The sequence below is a fragment of the Girardinichthys multiradiatus genome, chromosome Y, assembly GCF_021462225.1.
Source record: "Girardinichthys multiradiatus isolate DD_20200921_A chromosome Y, DD_fGirMul_XY1, whole genome shotgun sequence".
Lineage (NCBI taxonomy): Eukaryota > Metazoa > Chordata > Actinopteri > Cyprinodontiformes > Goodeidae > Girardinichthys > Girardinichthys multiradiatus.
The window spans coordinates 31,509,471-31,531,637 of record NC_061818.1 but is presented as its reverse complement, the minus strand read 5'-3'; the positions used below and the strand labels follow the sequence as shown (position 1 = coordinate 31,531,637).

Below are 22,167 nucleotides of genomic sequence, written 5' to 3'. Positions count from 1 at the left end.
GTTTTCTGAAGGGGCTTCAAGTTTATCTTTAACTTGTTTTTTTTCCTCATTACCTTTTCAGTTGTACCAGACCATTTTCCGGGGACATTCAGTAGAAGCATCTCCAACAAGCTGAAAAAACCTGACATATGCTGAAGAGGTACATCTCAACTCGTGTGTCTGGTCTTGGATTTTTGGGCGGCTTGTTTTCCTGCATCTTAAAGCAAGAAACTTTAGATGCTGTACTATATGTTGTAGATAGTTTTGGCGTTTCGCTTATTTTGTCTTACTTTCCAACTAAAGTTTCCTCAACATGTTAAAAAAACCTGTTTTGAGGTTAAAAAAACATGCCCGCTCCGTGTTTCTGTGTCTACATGCAAAACACGTCTTTTCTGAAACAATGATGCCGTAACTCCACCTCTTTCTTTGACCAGCATGCACCTCTTTGCCGCTATGTTGATGCGTTTACCTCCCATGGGTTGCCTTCGGATGCCCGGTGCTTTTGGTGTGTTTCTATGGCAGTGTCACAGCACCACCAATGGGCAAGACATACATTATAAAGTGTTTCAGTGGTGCTTCGTGGACTTATGTGGACACACATTTTTTCTAAATCGTTTTTGACATGATACCGTTTGTCTCTGTGTGGACAGGGCCACACAAAGTTAATAGTAAATAATGTAGTAAAAAAAACACAAAAACATCAACTTTGAGACCTGGACAACAGTAAAAGCATTTTTCATACTGTGTAAGATCTCTGTACCAAGATTGGTTATTGACTGAGTTGGAAAATAAAGGGCTCACTGTCAGCAAAACAACAGCAAACAAAAATACTGATGCCATTTTCTTCGTTGACACAAGATTTATCTTTAAATATGAGAACCCAAAGTAACACACAGCTCACAATGTGCATTTTGTGAAACATATTTAATTGGTAATAAATGACTCATTTAATGACTGATCATACCAGTTCCAATGCAACAAAAATAATAAAATGCTGATTTTAAATGCCAACCCCATTAACATGATCACATCTTACAGTATTTTAGTGGGAAAACTGTGCCATACTTAAAATACACATTTTACCTCACCCTATAAGTGAAGAAAAGCTCAGAAATGACCTTTTAAATTGGCAGAAATATTTTACTCTTTTTTTCTTGTTCACCATTATAAAATCTGAGAGGCCTCTAAGAAATACCAGAAATATTTCATTGTGTCAAAAAAAGATAAACAAACCCTGATGTAGCCGAAGAGAAGCCAATCAGACATAATTCATTATAGGGTCATTTTAAAGAAGTAAAAAAAATGCATTTAATCCAACACAATTTCAAAGCAGCACATAGCTTATACCAAAATAATCTCATACATCTACCTATTCCACAAAAACAGAAACCATTTAAAATGTCAATAAACAGAATAAAAATAAATTTCCCTATGTATGTTTTCATATACTTTCACAAATAAGAAGGAAAACTGTTGCCTTAAAGAAACAATAGGGTTTACACACAAAATGACTCAAATTTATAGGCAGACCTTGCTTTAAAATGAAAATAAAACATTTTTTTAAAGTTGATTGTGAGTAATTTTACACAGGAACAAGAAAAACTATACAAGCAGACTGTGTGTACGGAGAGCAATAAATCATTAGTAGATCCTCACACATAAAAAGGTCAAATCCCCACAAAAGGGAGAAAAAGAAAAACAGAGGGTGATACTTGCTTTCACATGGGAGATGCTACATCCATGTTCAGAGTAATTGAGTCTACAAAGATAAATGAAACAAGCAATTAATGGTGATGTTATGCAATGGGATTTTTCAAATAAAGCTGGCCATAAGTTGCAAATTTAAAGCTTGAGGAGTACAAAAACAGATGTGTGTACGTGTGTGTGTGCAGACTGTGACCTACCCAAATGCCCTTGATTAGCTTCAACTTCGCCGGGCATCAGAGAGTCGAGGGTGTGAGGTGACATGAGGAACAGGTCACTGGTGTTTCCAGAGTTTGTGCTGTAAAAACACACACACAAACAAAACATAAACTGCATAACACCGCAAAACAAAAATATTCATATCAAACATGTCCTGCTATGTCTTTTTGTAGCTCCAGGCACTTCTGGTATAACTATAGTTACATCTTTGTCATCTCACTTATCCACAAGTACCCTACTCCAACTGAACGGGTTTTGGTTTATTATTTTATTAGTTTCATGAGTAAATCTGTCATCATAGATCACCAGTCTGTTAATACAGTAAATATTTCAGTGTGTTTGGGTCCGTATGCAGAGTTGTGTGCAAAATTCCTGGATTCAAATGCAGATGAACAGACATGTAGAGTATTATCTAATGCGATTGTTTCTAGCTGGGGTGTCCAAAGTACCCTCGGAAGGATTTGGTGCAACACGACTACAATCTGCAACAACTGCCAGCATAGGCAAGTTGATGCAGATGGACACTGGTTTTTTTTTAGGGCGAGACGTTCACTGACAAATTAAAATCTGCTTAAAATGGAAAATGTTAGGTTCAATATAAAAAACTTATTTATTAACCATGATTTTCTTGGCTTGATTTTAATGGTAAATGGGACCACAAACGTGCTGCGATTTTTACTAAAAAGTAAAAAAATAAAGATTTGGTAAAAACATAAAAAACTTGGGGGCACCCATTAATTAAACATTGCTAAATACAGCCACTGTTTTTGTTTTGTTTTTTTTTTTAAAGAAAAAGGGAACCATATCCTAGTTATTGCTGAGTAGAGAATTTCTTTTTTTCAAGACCAAAAACAGTAGGAAGTAATTTTGGGAATTGTATGTTTTTCTTTTGATAAGGCCAACATGTGAGACTCTTTATGTTTCAGATCTATGAATTACAGGTTCTTTTTCTACACAAATTGGACAACTTTGTTTCATTAAAACGTTACATGTTTAGTTTGTTGCAAAGTAGGTACAACACATTTTATAATAAAAAATATTCTTGTATTATTAATTTTAAAAGAATATTTTTGTAGCCTGTGAGTACATTCAACCTCACCATTTTGTCTCGCGTTGCAAAAGGTTTGGACACCGCTGCCTTATAGCTAAGCAAAATGCAGCCAGAAGGCGCTTTGCATGGATGTTAATTTGAGGGTCTCTTTGGTCAACGGCAGCAGTGTGTAATCATAAGTGGAACGAATGGGGAACTCAATCTTCTCTTCAAACTTAGCTAAATGCAATTCATTTCTTAGTTCCTTCTTTTGTTTAACCAACATGATTTTCTCATTTTAATTGTTTTTCAAAAGAAATTGTGGAATTATCTTGAAACATAATACTATTACTATCTGGAATTGACGTGCCCTTCTCCTCAAACACGTCACCCACAGTGGAGGGTTATGACAAAACATCCGAGAAGCAGGAGGATGAACAAAAGCACTGATGAATGGTAAAAACGTGATATTATATAATCAATTGTATTAGTGCAAAAGGAGAAATAAATTCTGAGTTTGGAGCAGTGTCTGTCAGATGGACACAAAAGTGGAAATTATGGAGATGTGATTAATGGACTGATATCTGTAAAGCACATCTGTCAAAAAAAATAAAATAATGCACACACATCTACATGCAACCTCCCCCCCCCCCCATGAGGCCTACCCTGGGAATCCGTTCCCAAGCAGCTCACTGTCTTGCAAGTCCATGAACACGGAGGGACACCTACGGAGACAGGTCAGGATCTGACTGAGAAAACCTCAAAACCCACGAGCACGCTTTCAAACCTACAGTGCAACACAGTAAACATGGCTTCATAGACTTCAGCTGTGTCCTCGTTCTCAGCCCTTCTCATTTATTTTTACTCAAAGCATATCAATTACTAATTTACAAGTGTCAGAAAGCATTGATTCTAAACACCTAACATTCTAAATTTGCATTTCCATTATGGTTTTTTGTTTGCTTTAAGAATTGACAATCTTATACTGTTCTGTTTTTTGATTTTGTTCAAAAATAACACTTTCTCAGTACAGCTCCAAGTTGGGAAGTGTTTCACCTTCCTGTTCAAAACACTAAGTTAATTGACTTCACAAGAAACCGGAAGAAACAGGTAAGTCCTGCTCTACATGCTGTCAGTCTTTAACAGTTTCTAACCTGAATCTGTACATATTTACAGTAGCTTGTAAATATATTTATGATCCTTTCACACAATGTGTCACTTTTCAAACACAAATTAGCACAGGTGTGAGCTGGAAGGAAAAGGATAAATGGTTTTGAACATTTTTTACCAACAAAAATACAAAAAGCATGGTATGCATCTGTATTCAGAGCCTTTAAAATTAAGTACACCCGTGTGTAATAAGATTTCAGCATAAATCCAGCTGCTTCCTGAAGTTTGTTCGAGAACATTATTGAACAAACAGCATCAAGAAGACCAAGAAACAGCAGATGGGGCAGGAAAATAGTTGAGGGGATGTTTAGGATTGGGAAATAAAAAGACAAACCCCAACCTGAGGATTTTATGGAGAATTGATTATTAAATTATGCAAAAATATGGAAAAAGTGGTGCATAACAGCAACCCTACCAAGACATGACCATCCACCTAAACTGGGGGCTGGGGCAAGGAGTGTAATAAACATGTGGAAGAAGGGTGCGCTGAGACCAAACTTTAACTTTTGGCCTAGAATGCAAACCTATGCGGCAGTAAATAGTGCACATCACAATAAACACCCCATTTCTGCAGAGAAATGAGGCGGTGGAAGCCTTTCTTCAACAGGGAAGCTGGTCAGAGTTGATGGGAAGATGGCCAAAGCTAAATACAGACCGATCGTGGAACAAAACCTGCTCGAGGCTCCAAAACACTGAGGCAGAGGTTCAACTTCCAGCAAGACAAAGACCCTAAACATACAGCCAGAGCTATGACAGTATGATTTAGATCAAGGCTAATTTATGTTAAAATGGCCCAGTCAAAGTCCAGATTTGGCAAGACATTGCAAGGATTGATGTTTACTGATATTTTCCATTCAATCTGACTGAGGATGAGCTATTTTGCAAAGAGGAATGGAAATAAAAATTCAGGCGAAGGAGAGCAAAGCTATTAGAGCTACACAACAAAAGACCTGCAGCTGTAACAGCAGTAGAAGGCAATTCAACAAAGTATCGACTCAGGGGGACTGAATACAAATGCATGTCAAACATTTCAGATTGCCTATTTAAAAAGAATTTGAAAAAAAAAAAAAACAATGTTTATGATTTTTCTTTCGTCTGACAATCAGGTACTAATTTGTGTTGGACTGAAGTTTGTGGTTGTGACAAAAGTGAAAAAGCTGAACAGGTTTCAACACCGTTGTAAGGTACTGCGCTTTCACAATGCTTAGCCTGAACATGATTAGGCTGTCAACAATGACAGAGCAAAATCATCCTTACTGTAATTTATTTGCAAAATTGTCAACACTAGTCCAATGTATAAAAGTCTAAGATTAACACAGCAGAAGCATCCAGAGAAACACAGAAGAAAACATACACATTGAGTATCGAGGCTTCAGGGTGGAAAGAGCTACATATTACGGCCTAAAGATAAGGGGATACTTACGGGGTCACGCAGATGAACTTTGTCTTCAAGTATGGCTGGATAGCTGTAGGAGAAAGACAACACATAAGTAGAAAAAATATTGAGCACATAAGATCCAGACAGAAAACAGACAACATTAAAAACACTTTTTATAGCTGTACAGATGCCATAATGATTAAAGCAGTGACTTACTGCTCGTCGAGTCTCCTGCCATCTCAGGTTCATGAGCTGCCTCTGGCCTGCAGTATTTTCCAAACGCGTCCTCTTTGGGGATATCAGGATGGAGATAAACAAGAGGTGAAACCAGAATGTTGGTGGCATCCATGATCTTGTAGCTCATGATGATGTCTGCAAATGACATGCTGCTGAGCTGCTGCTTGGTGTAGGGCTCTACTGACTGAATCTGTGTCTTTCCTTCAAAACAAACAGAAATCGGAGTCATTACATCAATATCAAAAAAATCCTTAAGACAATAAAGGAACAGGAAAGAGGCCCTAAAACGACTCACCTCCAATGTCTTTCTCTACCCATGTAAATGTAATGCCGCCCTCTTTGCTGCTCTCACTGAAGCGCAGAAGAAATGTGCCAGGAGGCTTTGGACTCAGAATGGCTCTCTCCCTCTCCTTACTGATAAAACCCATGATGTATCTGTTAACCGAGAAACACAATGTCAAAGCTGATAACTACAATACTCCACTTCAAGGCGGCAAGTGTACTTTAGAGGTATTTCATGTCTAAACAGTTTTTACACTATAACAGGAAGTGGACAAGCATTTCCAGACACAGCCTGGAGATTTGAGTCTAAACAAAGGGCGACATCTGACCCTTCGTTCCACAGAGCGAGGATATACTTCTTCACCAGGTCAATGATGTTGTCCAGCCACACCCAGAAGGAGAAGCCCTTGCCAGCCATGTTTTCCTGTAAAAAAGGAAGGAAAAAAATTATTCAGACAAAGCTAAACAATGAGAAGGCAAACTGATCTATTTATAGTTGGCAAGTATAGTACCTTACAGAACTTGGCCCATGTTATTTGGCATCCAGAATAGTTTACGCAAGGTCCTATATAAAAAGTAACAAAATAACATAAGTATTAAGACAAACTGAAGATTTTCAGGGTCTTTTAAGGCTTATTGTTTTTACCAAGTAACTTCTCAGCCAGTGTGGTCAGTTGCTCAATGGTCAGACCCCTCTTAGTGGTTGAAGAGAACTGCCAGCTCAACACCTCAGCCACCTGGTCCCAGGTTCCCACCGGAGGCTTGGTGAAGAAGTTCACGTTCTGTGTAAGGAGGACAGGAAACGGGGTCTCAAAAATGTTTGCCACCTGCAGGGATCAGAACCTTTCCACAAGAGGGTGCTGTCTTACCTTCGGGTGATTGGTGAGCATGTTGTACCACAGAATGGAGGCCCAGGCGTTGGGCATCTGACAGATGTTCGAAATGACCACTACTGGCAGAGAATGAGTCTGCAAATAAAGACAGCTTTACTATCAGTTATTTTGCTAAAATCTATTTTCCTTTAAATTGTTCATAGTAAAGCTCCTAAATCCATCATATTTAGAGGATAAGACACATAAATTATTGGCCTTTTTACACCAAAATATATTTTGCACCACAGAGACTTTCTGCTTTATCTGCACCTCTCATCCACAGGAAAACTGAGTTTTTAGCCAGAAAATCAGAATTTCAGGAATAGCCCTTTTCAGATCATTACACAATAAACACACAACAACAAACCCTCTATTATGGATCTCTCCATCCTTTCACATCCAACAAGTCAATCCCCTGACATCACAGGATGCCTGTGCTTTGACAGCATCCAACTGGGATTGTGAAACAAACTCCAACTTGCAGGATTCACCTAAGTAATATTCATGGGACATGTAAGATCTGTGCTGCGGTGCTCATGCAGGTCTAATGCATTCACAGTGCACCATCCTCAACATGTTCTTTTCTGTATTAGCTGCTGCTGATCAACATATTCTCAGATGAGAGACACTGGATGATCTGGTGCCTCTGCTCTGCACGCACCTGCTGCTGTCTTTGTATCCAATCCTGTATTACTGATGCTTCACAGTGGTTCCAGAGGTGGACCATGACTATAAGTTTTGGTAATGTCAAGACCACGGAATTAAAGTATGATCTAAAAAAAAGGGGGGACGTTTATTTCCAAGTGAAGATTGTTTAAAACTCTGTAGTGTCTCTAAGTAGACAGCATCTATCATTTCTGAGTTACAAATCTCAATAATTTTGGAGCCATTTTTACAGTTTCAAGCAAGTACTGAAGACGGTAATGACAGTCAAAATACGCCAAGGAAAACATGAATTTTGTGCCTAGGATCTAGGATCTTCTGAATTCTATAGCTAAGGTTGATGTTTCCTACAACTCTCACAACGTTGGTATTACAACGTTTCAGCTTGGAACACCAGAGTCTGCATAGAAGCTGATTTTCTTTCACAATAGGAGGAAAAACAAAGTACATCATACAAGCAATCTGGGGCGGTAAAGTCCGGGTCTCAAGTACACTCCTGATGTATGCTCGTATTTAAAATCTAACATCCCGGATCTACTATGTGATTGCCCGGTCCCAAAAAACAAACTGTCAGCTGAATGAATGTTTCACATAAATTCAGTTTAGATCATTATTATAACAAGTGGCATGAATAGCTAGCACAAACGTTTGAACAAAACCTGTGTGACTGCCTGAGAGATACAAAAAAAATCCATTGCAAGCTATAGGATGTCTTAGTTGCTTTAAGATATTTTACAAGCAGTTATTCAATCTATAGTTATAGTAAACTTTTTCTAATAATTTCATATTTTTTTATTTTGACATTGGTTCCACATTATAGTTCTGTATTTTTATACCTTTTTGCGCTCACTGTAGCCAAGTGACACTTTATGTTTTGTATCTGGGATTTAAATATTCCCAAATGAACCTAATTGTAAGACACCAGCGGTATTATATATTTCACTGAACATGTACACACAGAGCAAAGCTCAAAAGAAATCTAACTCCACTTTAGGAACACTTGTTGGCTATCTGTTGTGAAAACTGCATTGATTATTGATGTTCATTTTCAGTAACAGCAGATTTTATGCATGTTGTACTATTTTCTCCAGCTACTCAATTTTTTCTCAACCTACTTTAAACCATGCTTTAAATCTAATAGGTTCGCTCACTTTAAAGGGTTGCGTGTCTCCAAGATCATGAAACAAACTGAAGCTACTCACCTCCAGATCTATCTTCAGGCCCTGGTGATAGACTTCTGTCTCAAAAGTGATAAGATGGAGTTCCTCTGTTACAATGAGGGAGGCCTAGAGAAGAGATTTTTTGAAGCTGTAAATATGTGTAAAAATAAATAATCCCAACAACAAAAAAAAGTACACCAAACTTCCCCAAGACTAATTTTGATGGAAGTCCCTCAATCTGAGACTTACATCACTATTGGTCCGGCCACCGTTGCCACACCTCTGTTCTCGCAGGGTCTGCAACACACAGGAAGTCAGCTTTCCACAGCAGATCATTTTCCAATCATTTCATTGCATTTAAATAAGAGATTTAGATCCATAACTTACCAAGTGTTTAAACTCTGCTGAAAGGCTGCCGTTGTTGGATTCCTCCATGTTCATGACCTTTGTGTTGGTACCGAGGATGTTAAACTTTCGAGACCTGAAAAACAAAAAAACAGAATGAATATTCCTCTGTAACAGAATAAACACTTAAATTCTCAGTTCTCAGGTTTAAAGAGGTGTTCTTGAAAGCTTACCCTCTAACTGCAGCAACATCCCCAGATTCTCTGAAAAACAAAAGTTTCAATTTGTAAAGTCTTTATTTCTGCAGAAATCTTTCAATAAAGGAAATATTATGCAGTGTACAATAATCAGAATAAAGGGAAAAAAAACCTCAATGAATTACCAAAAAACCTTACTTGTCAATGCAAACTTTAATCTTGAGTTGGTAATTGAGTTCAGGAAACTTTACAAGCAACCTTGACAAACCGAGCAAAAAGAGATAAAATAATTATTGTCATATTAAGCTGTGAATGATTTTCTTTATATAAAATATATGAAACGGCAACACAGAATTTTATAGAAGCGTTATTTTGCATCTTATCTAGACCTAAATATTACCTGACTTTTGTTGTGAACTGCACTCCTGTTTTGATGACCAGTGGTCTGTCTGGATGCATGGGCATACAAGGCTGTCTTTCAACCACAAAGGCACTAAAAAATGTTTTTACAGTTTCAGAAATTCTTAGCAAACATTATAAAGACCATGCAACAGATTTTATGCAGTGAATAAAAGTTATTCCTATTGCAAACTACAGAAAAACCCCTACCTCTTCATGAGGTTTCTGAACAGGTCCACAATCTTCTCCTCCAAAGCTGGCCGGTGCTGAATGATGGGGTCTCCCTTGTAGGACACTTTCTGTTGAAGCTCCTCCAGTTTCTTAATCTGTTGACGGATCTGGAGCTGGGACTCCGCCAAGGATGTGATCCTGATTAGGATATTAGTGGAGGACAAACGTTTTATGCATCCGTCAACTTGTTTAAGATGAAGGTAAATCATCAAAGAGGTTGATTCTGCCAACTAAACATAGTTAGCTTGCCTAATTTATTTTATTTATACAGACAGAGATCTAATGTGTGAGGACTTTTCTAGGAATAACACTGTATTTCAGAACGTCTTATTAACAATGGGTACCATGTTTCAAGGCGATCGAGGCAAATGTTAGGTGGACCTCCAATACAGGCAATTTGCTGCCTTCTCTTCCAGTCTGCCAGTTCCTCATCAGTTAGATTCTTCTGCACATAATCCATGGCTGTCAGGAGGCCTCCCATCTCTGTCACAATTTGCTATCAAATCAACAAAGCACACATTAAACAAGGGTTTAAACAGACACAAATAATCTACAGTCCATACAGGTAACAACAAATGAATGAGACAACCCCTGCAAACTGAAAACATTCTTGACCAAACCGAGGTGAATTCTGCTTGTGAACATTTGACAAGGAAATGTGCACACGCCGACATGATGCACTGATAATGTTTTTAAGCCTTCTTAGGTTTAACAAATATTACCGAACATATTTTGGTTTTCATCCCTCAAAGTGAGTTAAACTAGCACCTACCCTCCTGAGCTGGTCCAGGGCGCTAAGCATTTGCTCCAGCTGAGCCATCTTCTGTCTTGTTGCAGCTGCCTGGCTATTACCATTGAGGTCCTGGGACAACTCTGAAGACACGGTGAACGTGTGGTCCATCAGGTAAACAGTTACATGCATGAATACCTCCATTAGAGCCGCAAAAGTGAAATTTAAAACATACCTCCTTGGCTTTTTAAGGTTTTGTAGTTAAAGTCAAAATCATCCTGCAGGTTTTCAAGCATTTTCATCTTCTGTTCCATATCCTGTAGGAAAACAGAGGTTAATTCTATTTTGGACAGATTATATCAAGGTAAAACATCTAAAAGGTAGTTTTTAGGCTTATTTTTCAGATATTTATTGATGAGGATGAGGACTAAAAATAAGGATTCTTTCACAGCAGAATAGTCTGGGCAACTCTGTTCCACTGGGCAATGAATGTGGAAAGATTTCACACCTTCATTGGTTTGGTTCGACAAACCGGTTGAACAATGTCGAACAGTTTCAACACGTACTTGTTTGGGGCGCTACAGCAAGAACCAGCCTCGTATGAACAAGACATTTTAACATGTAATAAATAAAGCACCTATTACTAATTCTTATGTAAATTATAGATCTCTAAAATTAACATTTTCTCCCCATAAAAACCCAATTTCAGCTACCTACAATGTTCATTCTAATAAGGAAGAATTTCTTGTGAACAGGCGCAGCTGCAAACCTGATGCCTGTGGAATGGAGAATGTCACATCACTGTCCTAGCAGGAATAATGTTAGAGATAACAGAAATGTTTATTGTGGATAGGAAGAATGTCATTTCAGATATCTGAAATGTCAACTTTTATAGAAAAAACAAATGATGTATGGATATTTAATTTTTTTTAAATGCACCTTGCAAAACAAATGTATAAGAAATAAAAGGCTGTAGGCTACCGTGCATGTTGCAACAGTTACAGAAAAAAAAAGGATGAATAGGGAGAGACTCCAACATGCTGCTTGGGTTATAGTGACACTGAGAGAGGATTTAAAAGCAGTGAATTCACATATACATCGGTAAATCATACGCGTAAGACTCATCACTTTTTCCCTCAAGTTTACTTATCCTCCTGTGAATGGTATGTTTGCTTTCTGTCTGTAAGCGCCAAGCGTGGTCTGAGCTTTCAGGCCTACCCTAACAAAAAAAGACTATCCGAGAAAACAAACTGCGGTGCGTTTAAAGTGGACCAAACAGCTTTAGTGTGAAGGTGCCCTCACCTGCACACGCTTTCTGATGTCCTGAAGGTTGTGTTCTAATATTTGCTGCTTTTCTGTCACTACAGTTCCAGTGGGATGGGCTGCTTGGCCATCCTGTGAGAAAATTAATTATAAACAAAAAAATATATATTTTTGTCAAAGCTTTTTCTATAATATAATGCCATAAACTCTAAGGCTAGGTAAAGATTTGTATACCTGTGTAGTAGAGGTGGCAGTCTGCAGCAGTCTTTGTTCTTCCCACAAACAGCGAGCAACAATGCGGGCAATTTCCATCGGCTTCTCCAGATATTTACTTTGCAGATGCTGTTTAATCCTGCGTAGGTTATGCTGGTAGAGCACATTGTTCTCCTGCAGGAAACGGCTATACTGCTGGTCTATTTCTCCTAGGAGGTTGTGGAACACCAGCGTGGCGTGTGATTCCTTGTTGGCGGCATAGGCCCTTGTTAAAAAAAATAATCATAAATGAGGTCTTCGAGTTGCTTCTTAAAAAACATCACATCTCACCCACCTTTAATGAAACCTAAACAATTTTATAAAGATGTGTACACATTATTAGCATTCAACACAAAGACTGTAATTTTGTAAACAAAACCTCAATCTGTTGTCATGCATTGTGTTAGGATCATTTTGTAGATCTTATTATGGAAAACAAAAAAAAACACAACAGCTTACTGTGTTGTAAGTTATGATGAAATAATGGTTCACTTCTAGTAAGAATTGACAGCATGATGAAGGACTTTACCGTAATGTACTTGATCAGCAAAACTGGAAAAACCAAACAATTTAATAATTTCTCACCAGTCCTGACTCTCAATCCATGGGGCAAGGAACTGCCGTAGCTCCATCGGGAAGCTGTCGCTGTAAAGGTGATAGAGTTGCTCCAGATACCTGGTCTCCAGCTGCTGTAACTGGTTCCACTGGGCCATCCTGACACACGCTTCTAATTTACACATACAAAAAATATTGTCAACAATGAAGCGGGATAGCTGAAGTAATACACTTTCCTGACAAGAAACAAGAACATTATTAAAAACAAAACCTGCCACAGATGCCTCAACAGAACACCTCTCCCATTTATTGACAGGAAATGGCTAAATACCGCATCAGCTCTGAAAATGATAACAGGCTGATTTTAGGCCTCCTTCTCAGCACATTCACTTCCTGTGCACTGAAAAGTTTGGCTTCCAACAAGAAATATAGGCTGTCATGATCAGCTGTTCGCTCTCCAAGCAGAGAACTGTTAATGATCTCAGACCAAGGTTTTACCGCTACGCTACTTGCTGGAAATGACGACAAACTACACTTCCTTTTCTCAGTTGTCTAAAAACTACTGAGTATATGGACTTAAAACTATAGAATCGTTTTCTTATAAAAAGGGTCATCTTTAAATGACTAGTTTCATTTTTTTTTGGGGGGGATAAAGTGCAACTTAAGCCACGTTGTTTCAGTGATTGTCAAACACCTGCAGACTAAGATTAGTGTTACACATGTGCTCTATTTAGCAGGTTCTACGATGCTTCTCGTTTCACCAGAAACAGGCCATACTTTTCCCAGGGGGAACAGCAGAGAATCAAAAAAGACAACAAAAGGGTGTTTCCTACAGCAGTAAAACTTTTGTTTGGTGCTTACAAAAGATGGTTACCATTACAGTAACATTCAATTGAACAACAGAAAGATGTCTTATGAATTTAGCAAGATACACTTTAGAAGGAGCAGGTCACCAAAGCTATGGTCCTGAGTCACCGACCATACTGCGGTTATATTAGTGCAATAACTCCAAATAGGGAGTAATTCACAGTACTATTGTTAGCGTTTAGGTCAGATAGAACTATAAGACTATTTTAAACACACTGCACAGGTATTTAAGTTTTAATCTAGTCATCTTGTATCTAAATAATCTAAGGACAACCTGAAATGAAACAATAACTTTCAGGTTTCTCATTCGAGTCCCAAGAAAACAAAAAGACCTCCAAGAACAATTATTCTTAGAGACATTTATTTTAAGTTTTTTTTTTCCCCCTCCAAACATACCGGTTGTATCACAATCATTAAGATTTTTGGATGACCCCTGTTCCTCTTTCACTTGAAAATAAAAAGATGTTTCACTCATGGTGTAAATGTTTGGGCAAGCCAACCCCCCCCACCCCCGAGAGAATCACTTCAGGTCTTTAAACCCTCTGAAATTACAAACTGCATCCCCACTTACTATTATTGTTATTTAGCACACAAAAAAAAGCAGCAGATTAACCTCTTCACATCGAAACAGCCTTTCACTATTTTCTCCTGGTGTTGGTATCTTTATTGCCTTTTTCAACCCACTCAGAAATGCAGACATATGGGGAGGGTCTCCTAAGAGTGATAAATAATTTAGTGCATACAGTCACAATGAGGGGAAGAATAGTGTTTCATTATTGCCAGCCATTTTAAAGACATGAACAGTCTGGGTCAAAAGGCTAAAGCACACAAAGGCTAACTGTATGGTGAGCTGAAGCATGAATGATACCCCTAAAAGTTTGAACAGGGTCACACATACTTCCAATGACAATATTTTACTCAATCTGATGCACAAAATTATTTAATAACATGACTGAAGTCAAGTGTTTTTATTTAGCTTGCCTCTTACTGGTAACATAACTTTGGCATCCCTTAGACCATATCAGTGATATTCCAGGAAGTACTTCCTTGAACAAAGAATAGTAACCATACCAAGTTTCCCTTTATCACACAAACAGTAAACACATAAGAAATGAAAGCGTCTGGTGATGTGATATGTTGAGACAGTCATTCTTTAATTTTCCAAATAAGTGACTTTGTTGGAGAGTATTGTCATAAAGCAGTCAAATCTATCCCTGGACCAGAGCTTTTCTGCTCTAAAAAAAATACCACCCTTTGAATTAAGTCTGTGTGAAGGTATAGAGATTGAAAGGACTAAATCGTGATGTTCTCTGACATTATGGCCCACTGTTGGCATGTAAATGGGCGTGACAACACCAGGAAAACAATATACAATGAGCTTAGCTTAATCGGCCCGATATATCATTGTTGGTGGGGACTTTTTTTGTATCAATGTCGATAAAAAGGGCAATCCAAAACACGTGTCAAAAGCTCAACAATAAAATAATACAAGGCTTGCTGTTTTGACTTTAAGATGAGTAGAATTAAAAGACAAAGCTGTGATTCAGAAAAGAATCGAGCAACAATTTAATAACTTATGTAACACTGCGGATACAGAAGGTATCTACACACCGAATAACTGATGACCTGGTTGCTGTGCAGTGGTTTAGCAGGGTTGTAATAGAGCTAGCGAAGCGTTCTATCATATATTAACTGGGATATGACCACCAAACAGAAGATTTCGCTGCCCAGAATTTTTTTTTTATACAAAAACAAAATGCAGAAGTAATTTATAGTGTCTTACCCCGGTCGTTGGCACTTCTGTGGAAAGTTTCTCCGACGAATAGCGTAAACTTTCAACCAAATACTCTGACAGTAGAAGTTGAGTCTTTTATGTTAAAGAAAAACCCCGAACCAACATAAACGAGAGTTGGAACTCACAAAAACAAAATAATTATCGCTTTTCTCCCCCCAACACGAGAAACTCTTCTCTGACGCAACTCCTAAGCTTCCAAACCATTAAACAGACTGCAGGCGCGCCAGCCAAACACATCACAGTTTCGCTATTTCTGACACCTAGAACTGCCAATACTGGCGGGTAGTTTTTTCCACAACCAATAGGAATTCCGTTCTTGCGGAAAAGAGGCGGGATCTGACAGCACGCTAGGTTGAGGTCACTGTGTTTACTGCTGTCGCAACTGAGCTCTTCCGCTAAAGTCACCCTCCCTGGTTGAAGACCATATTTAGGCCTAAAAGTTCGACTGTTCCAGAGGGCGGATGAGCCATTAAGCGGAACAGCCAGCCTGGAAGTCATCTGAGTTACTGGCAATGCTGTCGTCATCGAGGTTAATAACACAATTGCTTTCTCTATTGATTTCGGGGAGTAAAAATTAATTAACAGTATTGTCAATACGTCTCCACAGTACGCTGATGGAATAAACAATTAAACTGACACTCACTTGTGAAGTTAAAGGTTATTAAAAAATAAAGGAGCAGATTGGTAACTATAATTTTTTTAATTCATATTGGTGTTGTAAAAAGAGGCATGTAACACAAAAGACGATGGTAAGCATGAGTCCTAAAGACATATATAATCAAAGTATGTGTCACATTATGTAACATTAGTGACAAACTGTGCCAGAACACCTTCACAGTTAGAGCCTCCAGTGGGGCAAATGTCCAGTGTGCCAAAAGCACAAATATCTTCACAATCCAAGTCAGTTTAGATATTTTGTCAAAAGTGGAGGATAAAGCTATAAAAATTATAAGAGTATTTATTTTTACACGACCATAAATTACACTTTTTCTAATTTGTAAGAATTCCTCTTATATGCTTAGCTATTTATACATAGCTCATATTGACAATATCACACACATGCATTCAGTCTGTCTTTTTGTCTCTGTTCTCTTCCCTGCTCAGTATTTAGAGGGCACTCTCCTTAATTGCATTTCCCGAGCCATTGATTATTTCAACAGTGTTTCTTGGCACATGGGCTTTTGTGCAGCTACAACGGACCAAGGTCAGACAAGTCTGCAGGGAGGTAAAATAGAAGCACCCCTCTTGTCTCTGTCTGGTGTGTTTTCCTTTCATGATCTAATATGGCATGGGTTGAACACTGTCAATGTCTGTTTGCATCAACTTATGGGCATATTGCAATTACAGCAGCACCCTTTCATCGTACTTTGCCCTTTTTTCCTGTCAAAAAATGACAGCTTTACTTTAAGATTAATGAGCAGATAGCTTTTTCCATCTGAGCAGACGGTCTTTTCATTATTCAGTGCATCTGCACATTATTACAGCTAGTGTCTGAAGAAGATTTTACACTTGCATTATATTGTTGCAGTGTTCTGACATTAATTGCAGTCATACGTCTTACATAAATCTTAATGACATGCTGATTTTATTCAGCTAAATTTAGAATGGTAGACACATTTGAACATCTTTTTATCATTTATCTAACTCTCATTGTTTCTTCAGACCATTCTCTTTCTGTCTACAGTTACAATGCACTTTTTTCAAGGACTTGCACATGTATTGAGATTAGCTGTGACCATGGAGACAGCTGTTTTTCTTTCTTTGTGCAGATGTGGACTCAGATAAACTCAGCGAGTACATATTTAAATGTTACAATTGTTGAATGCATGAAGAACACTACACAAAAAAAATTAGACCATAAATATTTGACTACAAAGGTTGTGTGAAAAAATGCAAACTTAATCTTAAATGTTAATATTAAGTTTGCATTTTTTCATACAAAAAATCCACTGGGGTAAACACCAACACGAGACAGTTGAGCTGGGGGGCAACAAGCAAACCCACACCAGCCCGCCGCCTCTCCCCGTGGGCCACTCCAGAGTAGAAGAGAGTCCAACCCCTCTCAAAGAGATGGGTTCCAGAGCCCACGCTGTGCGTGGAGGCGAGCCCGACTATTTCTAGTCGATATCTCTCAACCTCCCGCACAAGCTCAGGCTCCTTCCCCCCCAGCGAGGTAACATTCCACGTCCCTAGAGCCAGCCTAAGCATCCGGAAATCGGGCCGCTGAGGTCTCCACCTTCATCCGCCACCCAATCCTCTTTGCACCGGTCCCTCACGGTTCCCCCTGAGGGTGGTGGGCCCACTGGGGGATGGCCTCGCGTCTCTCGTTCGGACTTGGCCCAGCCGGGTCCCGCGAGGAGCAACCCGGCCACCAGGCGCTATCCGGCGAGTCCCGACCCCAGGCCTGGCTCCAGGGTGGGACCCCGGCTCGGCCGTACCGGGCGACGTCACGTGCCTCGATATTTTTGTCCTCATGAGGGATTCTTGAACCGCTCTTTGTCTGACCCATCACCTAGAGCCTGTTTGCCATGGGAGACCCTACCAGGGGCATTTAGGCCTTAGACAACATAGCCTCTAGGATCATTTGAGCACTCAAACCCCTCCACCACGTTAAGGTGGCGGTTCAAGGAGGAGTACTTAAATTAAACATTTAAAATTAATCCCTGCGCCTTCGGGTTGGGGATAGGTCTCTGACTGTCGTCTCGGCCTACGGGCCGAGTGGTAGTGCGGAGTACCCGGCCTTCTTGGTGTCCCTGTCGGGGGTGCTGGATAGTGCCCCTCCCGGGGACTCCATTATTCTGCTGGGGGACTTCAACGCCCACCTGGGAAACGACAGTGACACCTGGAGAGGCGTGATCGGGAGGAATGGCCTCCCCGATCTGAATCCGAGCGGTGTTTTGTTATTGGACTTCTGTGCTAGTCACGGATTGTCCATAACGAACACCATGTTCAAACATAAGGGTGTCCATCAGTGCACTTGGCACCAGGACACCCTAGGCAGGAGGTCGATGATCGACTTTGTTGTCGTATCATCAGACCTTCGGCCGCATGTTATGGACACATGGGTGAAGAGAGGGTCTGAGCTGTCCACTGATCACCACCTGGTGGTGAGTTGGATCCGCTGGAGGAGGAGAAAGCCGGACAGACTTGGCAGGCCCAAGCGCATAGTGAGGGTCTGCTGGGAACGCCAGGCGGAGCCCTCGGCCAGGGATGTATTCAACTCCCACCTCCGGGAGAGCTTTGACCAGATCCCGGGGGATGTTGGAGACATAGAGTCCGAGTGGACCATGTTCTCCGCATCTATTGTCGATGCTGCTGCCCGTAGCTGCGGCCGTAAGGTCTGCGGTGCCTGTCGCGGCGGCAATCCCAGAACCCGATGGTGGACACCGGCAGTAAGGGATGCTGTCAAGCTGAAGAAGGAGTCCTATCGGCTGTGGTTGGCTTGTGGGACTCCTGAGGCGGCTGACGGGTACCGTGAGGCCAAGCGTGCTGTGGCCCAGGCTGTTGCAGAGACAAAAACTCGGGCCTGGGAGGAGTTCGGTGAGGCCATGGAGAAGGACTACCGGTTGACCTCGAAGCGATTCTGGCAAACTGTCCGGCGCCTCAGGAGGGGGAAGCAGTGCTTCGCCAACACTGTTTATAGGGGGGGTGGGAGGCTGCTGACGTCAAATGAGGACATTATCAGGCGGTGGAAGGAGTACTTCGAGGATCTCCTCAATCCTGCCATCACGCATTCCGTGGTGGAAACAGAGGCTGGGGACTCAGGGTGGACTCTTTCATCACCCAGGCTGAAGTCACTGAGGTGGTTAAAAAGCTCCACGGTGGCAAGGCTTTGGGGGTGTATGAGATCCGCCCTGAGTACCTCTGGATGTTGTTGGGCAGTCATGGTTGACATGCCTCTTCAACATTGCGTGGCGGTCGGGGACAGTGCCTCTGGACTGGCAGACTGGGGTGGTGGTCCCCCTTCATAAGAAGGGGACTGGAGGGTGTGTTCCAACTACAGGGGGATCATACTCCTCAGCCTCCCTGGTAAGGCCTACGCCAGGGTATTGGAGAGGAGAGTCCGGCCAATAGTCGAACCTCAGCTTCAGGAGGAGCAGTGTGGTTTTCGTCCCGGCCGTGGAACACTGGACCAGCTCTATACCCTCTACAGGGTGCTCGAGGGTTCATGGGAGTTTGCCCAACCGGTTCACATGTGTTTTGTGGACCTGGAGAAGGCATTCGACTGTGTCCCTCGTGATGCCCTATGGGGGTGCTCCAGGAGTATGGAATCGGGGGCCCTTTATTAGGGGCCATCCGGTCCCTGTACGAGCGGAGCAGGAGTTTGGTCCGCATTGCCGGCACTAAGCCGGACCTGTTCCCAGTGCATGTTGGACTCCGGCAGGGCTGCCCTTTGTCACCGGTCCTGTTCATAACTTTTATGGACAGGATTTCGAGACGCAGCCAAGGGCCGGAGGGGGTCTGGTTTGGGGACCAGTGGATTTCGTCTCTTCTTTTTGCAGATGACGTGGTCCTGCTGGCCCCCTCTAGCCAACACCTACAGCATGCGCTGTGGCGGTTCGCAGCCGAGTGTGAAGCGGCTGGGATGAAAATCAGCTCATCCAAGTACGAGGCCATGGTTCTCGACCGGAAAAGGGTGGCTTGTCCGCTTCAGGTTGGAGGGGAGTTCCTGCCTCAAGTGGAGGAGTTTAAGTATCTCGGGGTCTTGTTCACGAGTGGGGGAAAAATGGATCGGTGCCGCTGCCACAGTAATGGGGGCGCTGTGCCCGTCCATTGTGGTGAAGAGAGAGCTGAGCCAAAAAGCGAAGCTTTCAATTTACCGGTCGGTCTACGTTCCGACCCTCACCTATGGCCATGAACTTTGGGTCATGACCGAAAGAACGAGATCCTGGATACAAGAGGCTGAAATGAGCTTCCTCCGTAGGGTGGCCGGGCACTCCCTTAGAGATAGGGTGAGGAGCTCGGCCATCTGGGAGGGGCTCGGCGTAGAGCCGCTGCTCCTCCACATCGAGAGGAGCCAGTTGAGGTAGCTCGGGCATCTATACCGGATGCCTCCTGGACGCCTTCCTCGGGAGGTGTTCCAGGCACGTCCCACCGGGAGGAGGAGGCCCAGGGGACGGCCCAGGACACGCTGGAGGGACTATGTCTCTCGGCTGGCCTGGGAACGCCTTGGGCTCCCCCTGGAGGAGCTGGAGGAGGTGTCTGGGGAGAGGGACGTCTGGGCGTCTCTGCTGAGTCTGCTGCCCCCGCGACCCGGTCCCGGATAAGCGGAAGACGACAAGTACGAGTACGAGTAATTTAAGTAGAGCAGACATGGACAAACAAATAGAGATTGTAATACAGTATAAACTACAGCTCTTTTTTTATTGTCAAAGTTCAGAAAATATACATGATCATACTTCTATGGGATCGAATTACAGGCCGACTATCAACAAAATAGGACAGAAAATCCCAAATAGATTGACCAATGGCTGAATAAAGTTTACAAAAAAATCCCATTCTTTCAAAATCCTTCTCATTTATGAGGCATCTATTGGTGGCAAATCTTATTCCAGTTTTAAAATAACTATTTGAGAATATAGTGAACTCTTTCATTTCACTAACAATGCCTAATGTTTATTTTAAAAGCTTTAGTGTAAGTTAGTACTCTGCTTCTACCCTCTCAGTTATTTTATTATTTCCAAAAGAACAAACATTGAACTGCGCTCTGTTACCCACATGCCCATTACATTATCTCAGCCAGTTAACTACTTTCCTTACGCACAGCCATACACAAAGGCGGTTCTTGCTTGAACAGCACTCTGGGCAAGCTTCTTGTTCAACTGCCCCACGTGTACCCACTCACTGAAAAAGCTTATTCTGCAAGAAAAACTTGTTAGTTTGTACAGTGCTGTGAACAAGTATTTCCCACCTACATGATTCAGTTTGTTTTCTTTTTTTGTGACCCTTTATGTTTCAGATCATCAAAAAACAAATGATATAGAATAGATGCTAGCTTGTTGTACCACCTATGGCTGTAACAACTGCCATTAAGTGTTTGGAATAATTGGAAAAGGTTATTCTGCATTGCTGTGGAGGAATTTTGAACATTGCCTTAGATCTTCTAAGGCATGAACGGCCTGAGGACTTGGGGGACTTTTAAAATTGGATTTATAAATTAAATAGGCATCAATGGTGTAGTCACTCAAAACATTAGCATTTGTCTAAAAACACAATAAATAAATGTCTAAAATTCAAATATAAATAAAATGTCTTTGTGCATTCAAGCACTTGCTTGCAATTAGGCAGGCATCACACAACCTTTTTGTCTAAAGGTCACATTAATTAAGATGCAGTGAACGTGACAAGTTGTGGAAAGAGTCTACAGTTTTTATGGCTCGAGGATTGAAGTCTTTTTATTCTGCTCTTCAGGCTCCTGAAGCACTTCCTGAAGCACTTCCCTGGAGCAGCAAGGAGAACAGACAGAGCTTAAGGGAGGAATCCTGAAGAAGTTTCTTGTAGATGTGCTTCGGATCATGGTCCTGCTGCATACCCAACTAGCTTGATCTTAAGGTCATGAATTGATGATTGGACAATACCCTAAACAATGTTTTGCTAGTAAAATACATGGTTCCATCAACTATGGAAAGTTGTCCAGGTCCTGAAGCAGCCAAGCAGAGCAGGACCATTGGACTTTCACTACCACGTTTGACTGTTAATATGTTTTTTTTTTCAGGACTGCTGTGTTACGTTTACACCAGATGTATTAGGATTCTTCTTAAAAGTTTCACTTTTATGTTATAGAATATTTTTCCTAAATTCTTGGGTACTGTAAAAAAAAATTATTTTTGACAAATGTG

General features: G+C 41.1%; 1 protein-coding gene and 1 long non-coding RNA gene across 2 annotated transcripts; one reads left to right on the top strand and one right to left on the bottom strand.

The window, feature by feature from the left end:
- Positions 1-884: 884 nt before the first annotated feature.
- Positions 885-15,546, bottom strand: LOC124864363 (signal transducer and activator of transcription 3-like). The gene is made up of 24 exons (XM_047359129.1): positions 15,317-15,546; positions 12,697-12,838; positions 12,094-12,337; positions 11,899-11,991; positions 10,832-10,913; positions 10,639-10,739; positions 10,211-10,362; positions 9,846-10,004; positions 9,637-9,729; positions 9,435-9,494; positions 9,273-9,302; positions 9,082-9,175; positions 8,944-8,991; positions 8,737-8,820; positions 6,869-6,967; positions 6,646-6,781; positions 6,512-6,564; positions 6,329-6,423; positions 6,013-6,152; positions 5,697-5,918; positions 5,526-5,568; positions 3,598-3,657; positions 1,884-1,981; positions 885-1,738 (listed from the first exon to the last, which is right to left on the bottom strand). The coding sequence occupies exons 2-24, from the start codon at positions 12,822-12,824 to the stop codon at positions 1,698-1,700; spliced, it is 2,355 nt and encodes a 784-aa protein (XP_047215085.1). The 5' UTR covers positions 12,825-12,838; positions 15,317-15,546; the 3' UTR covers positions 885-1,697.
- A 207-nt stretch (positions 15,547-15,753) lies between these two features.
- LOC124864007 lies at positions 15,754-21,811 on the top strand. Its single transcript, XR_007037244.1, has 3 exons — positions 15,754-15,857; positions 16,433-16,553; positions 21,740-21,811. It is a non-coding gene; the product is annotated as an uncharacterized LOC124864007 (long non-coding RNA).
- The last annotated feature ends 356 nt before the right edge of the window (positions 21,812-22,167 follow it).

Excerpts from the sequence above, each read along its gene's own strand:
- LOC124864363 (XM_047359129.1), bottom strand. The coding sequence starts at position 12,824 with ATGGCCCAGTGGAACCAGTTACAGCAGCTGGAGACCAGGTATCTGGAG. Across the intron at positions 6,565-6,645 it reads ACTGGCTGAGAAGTTACTTG|GACCTTGCGTAAACTATTCT; the intron begins GTAAAAACAATA and ends CTTTTTATATAG. Across the intron at positions 3,658-5,525 it reads AAGTTCATCTGCGTGACCCC|GTGTCCCTCCGTGTTCATGG; the intron begins GTAAGTATCCCC and ends CTGTCTCCGTAG.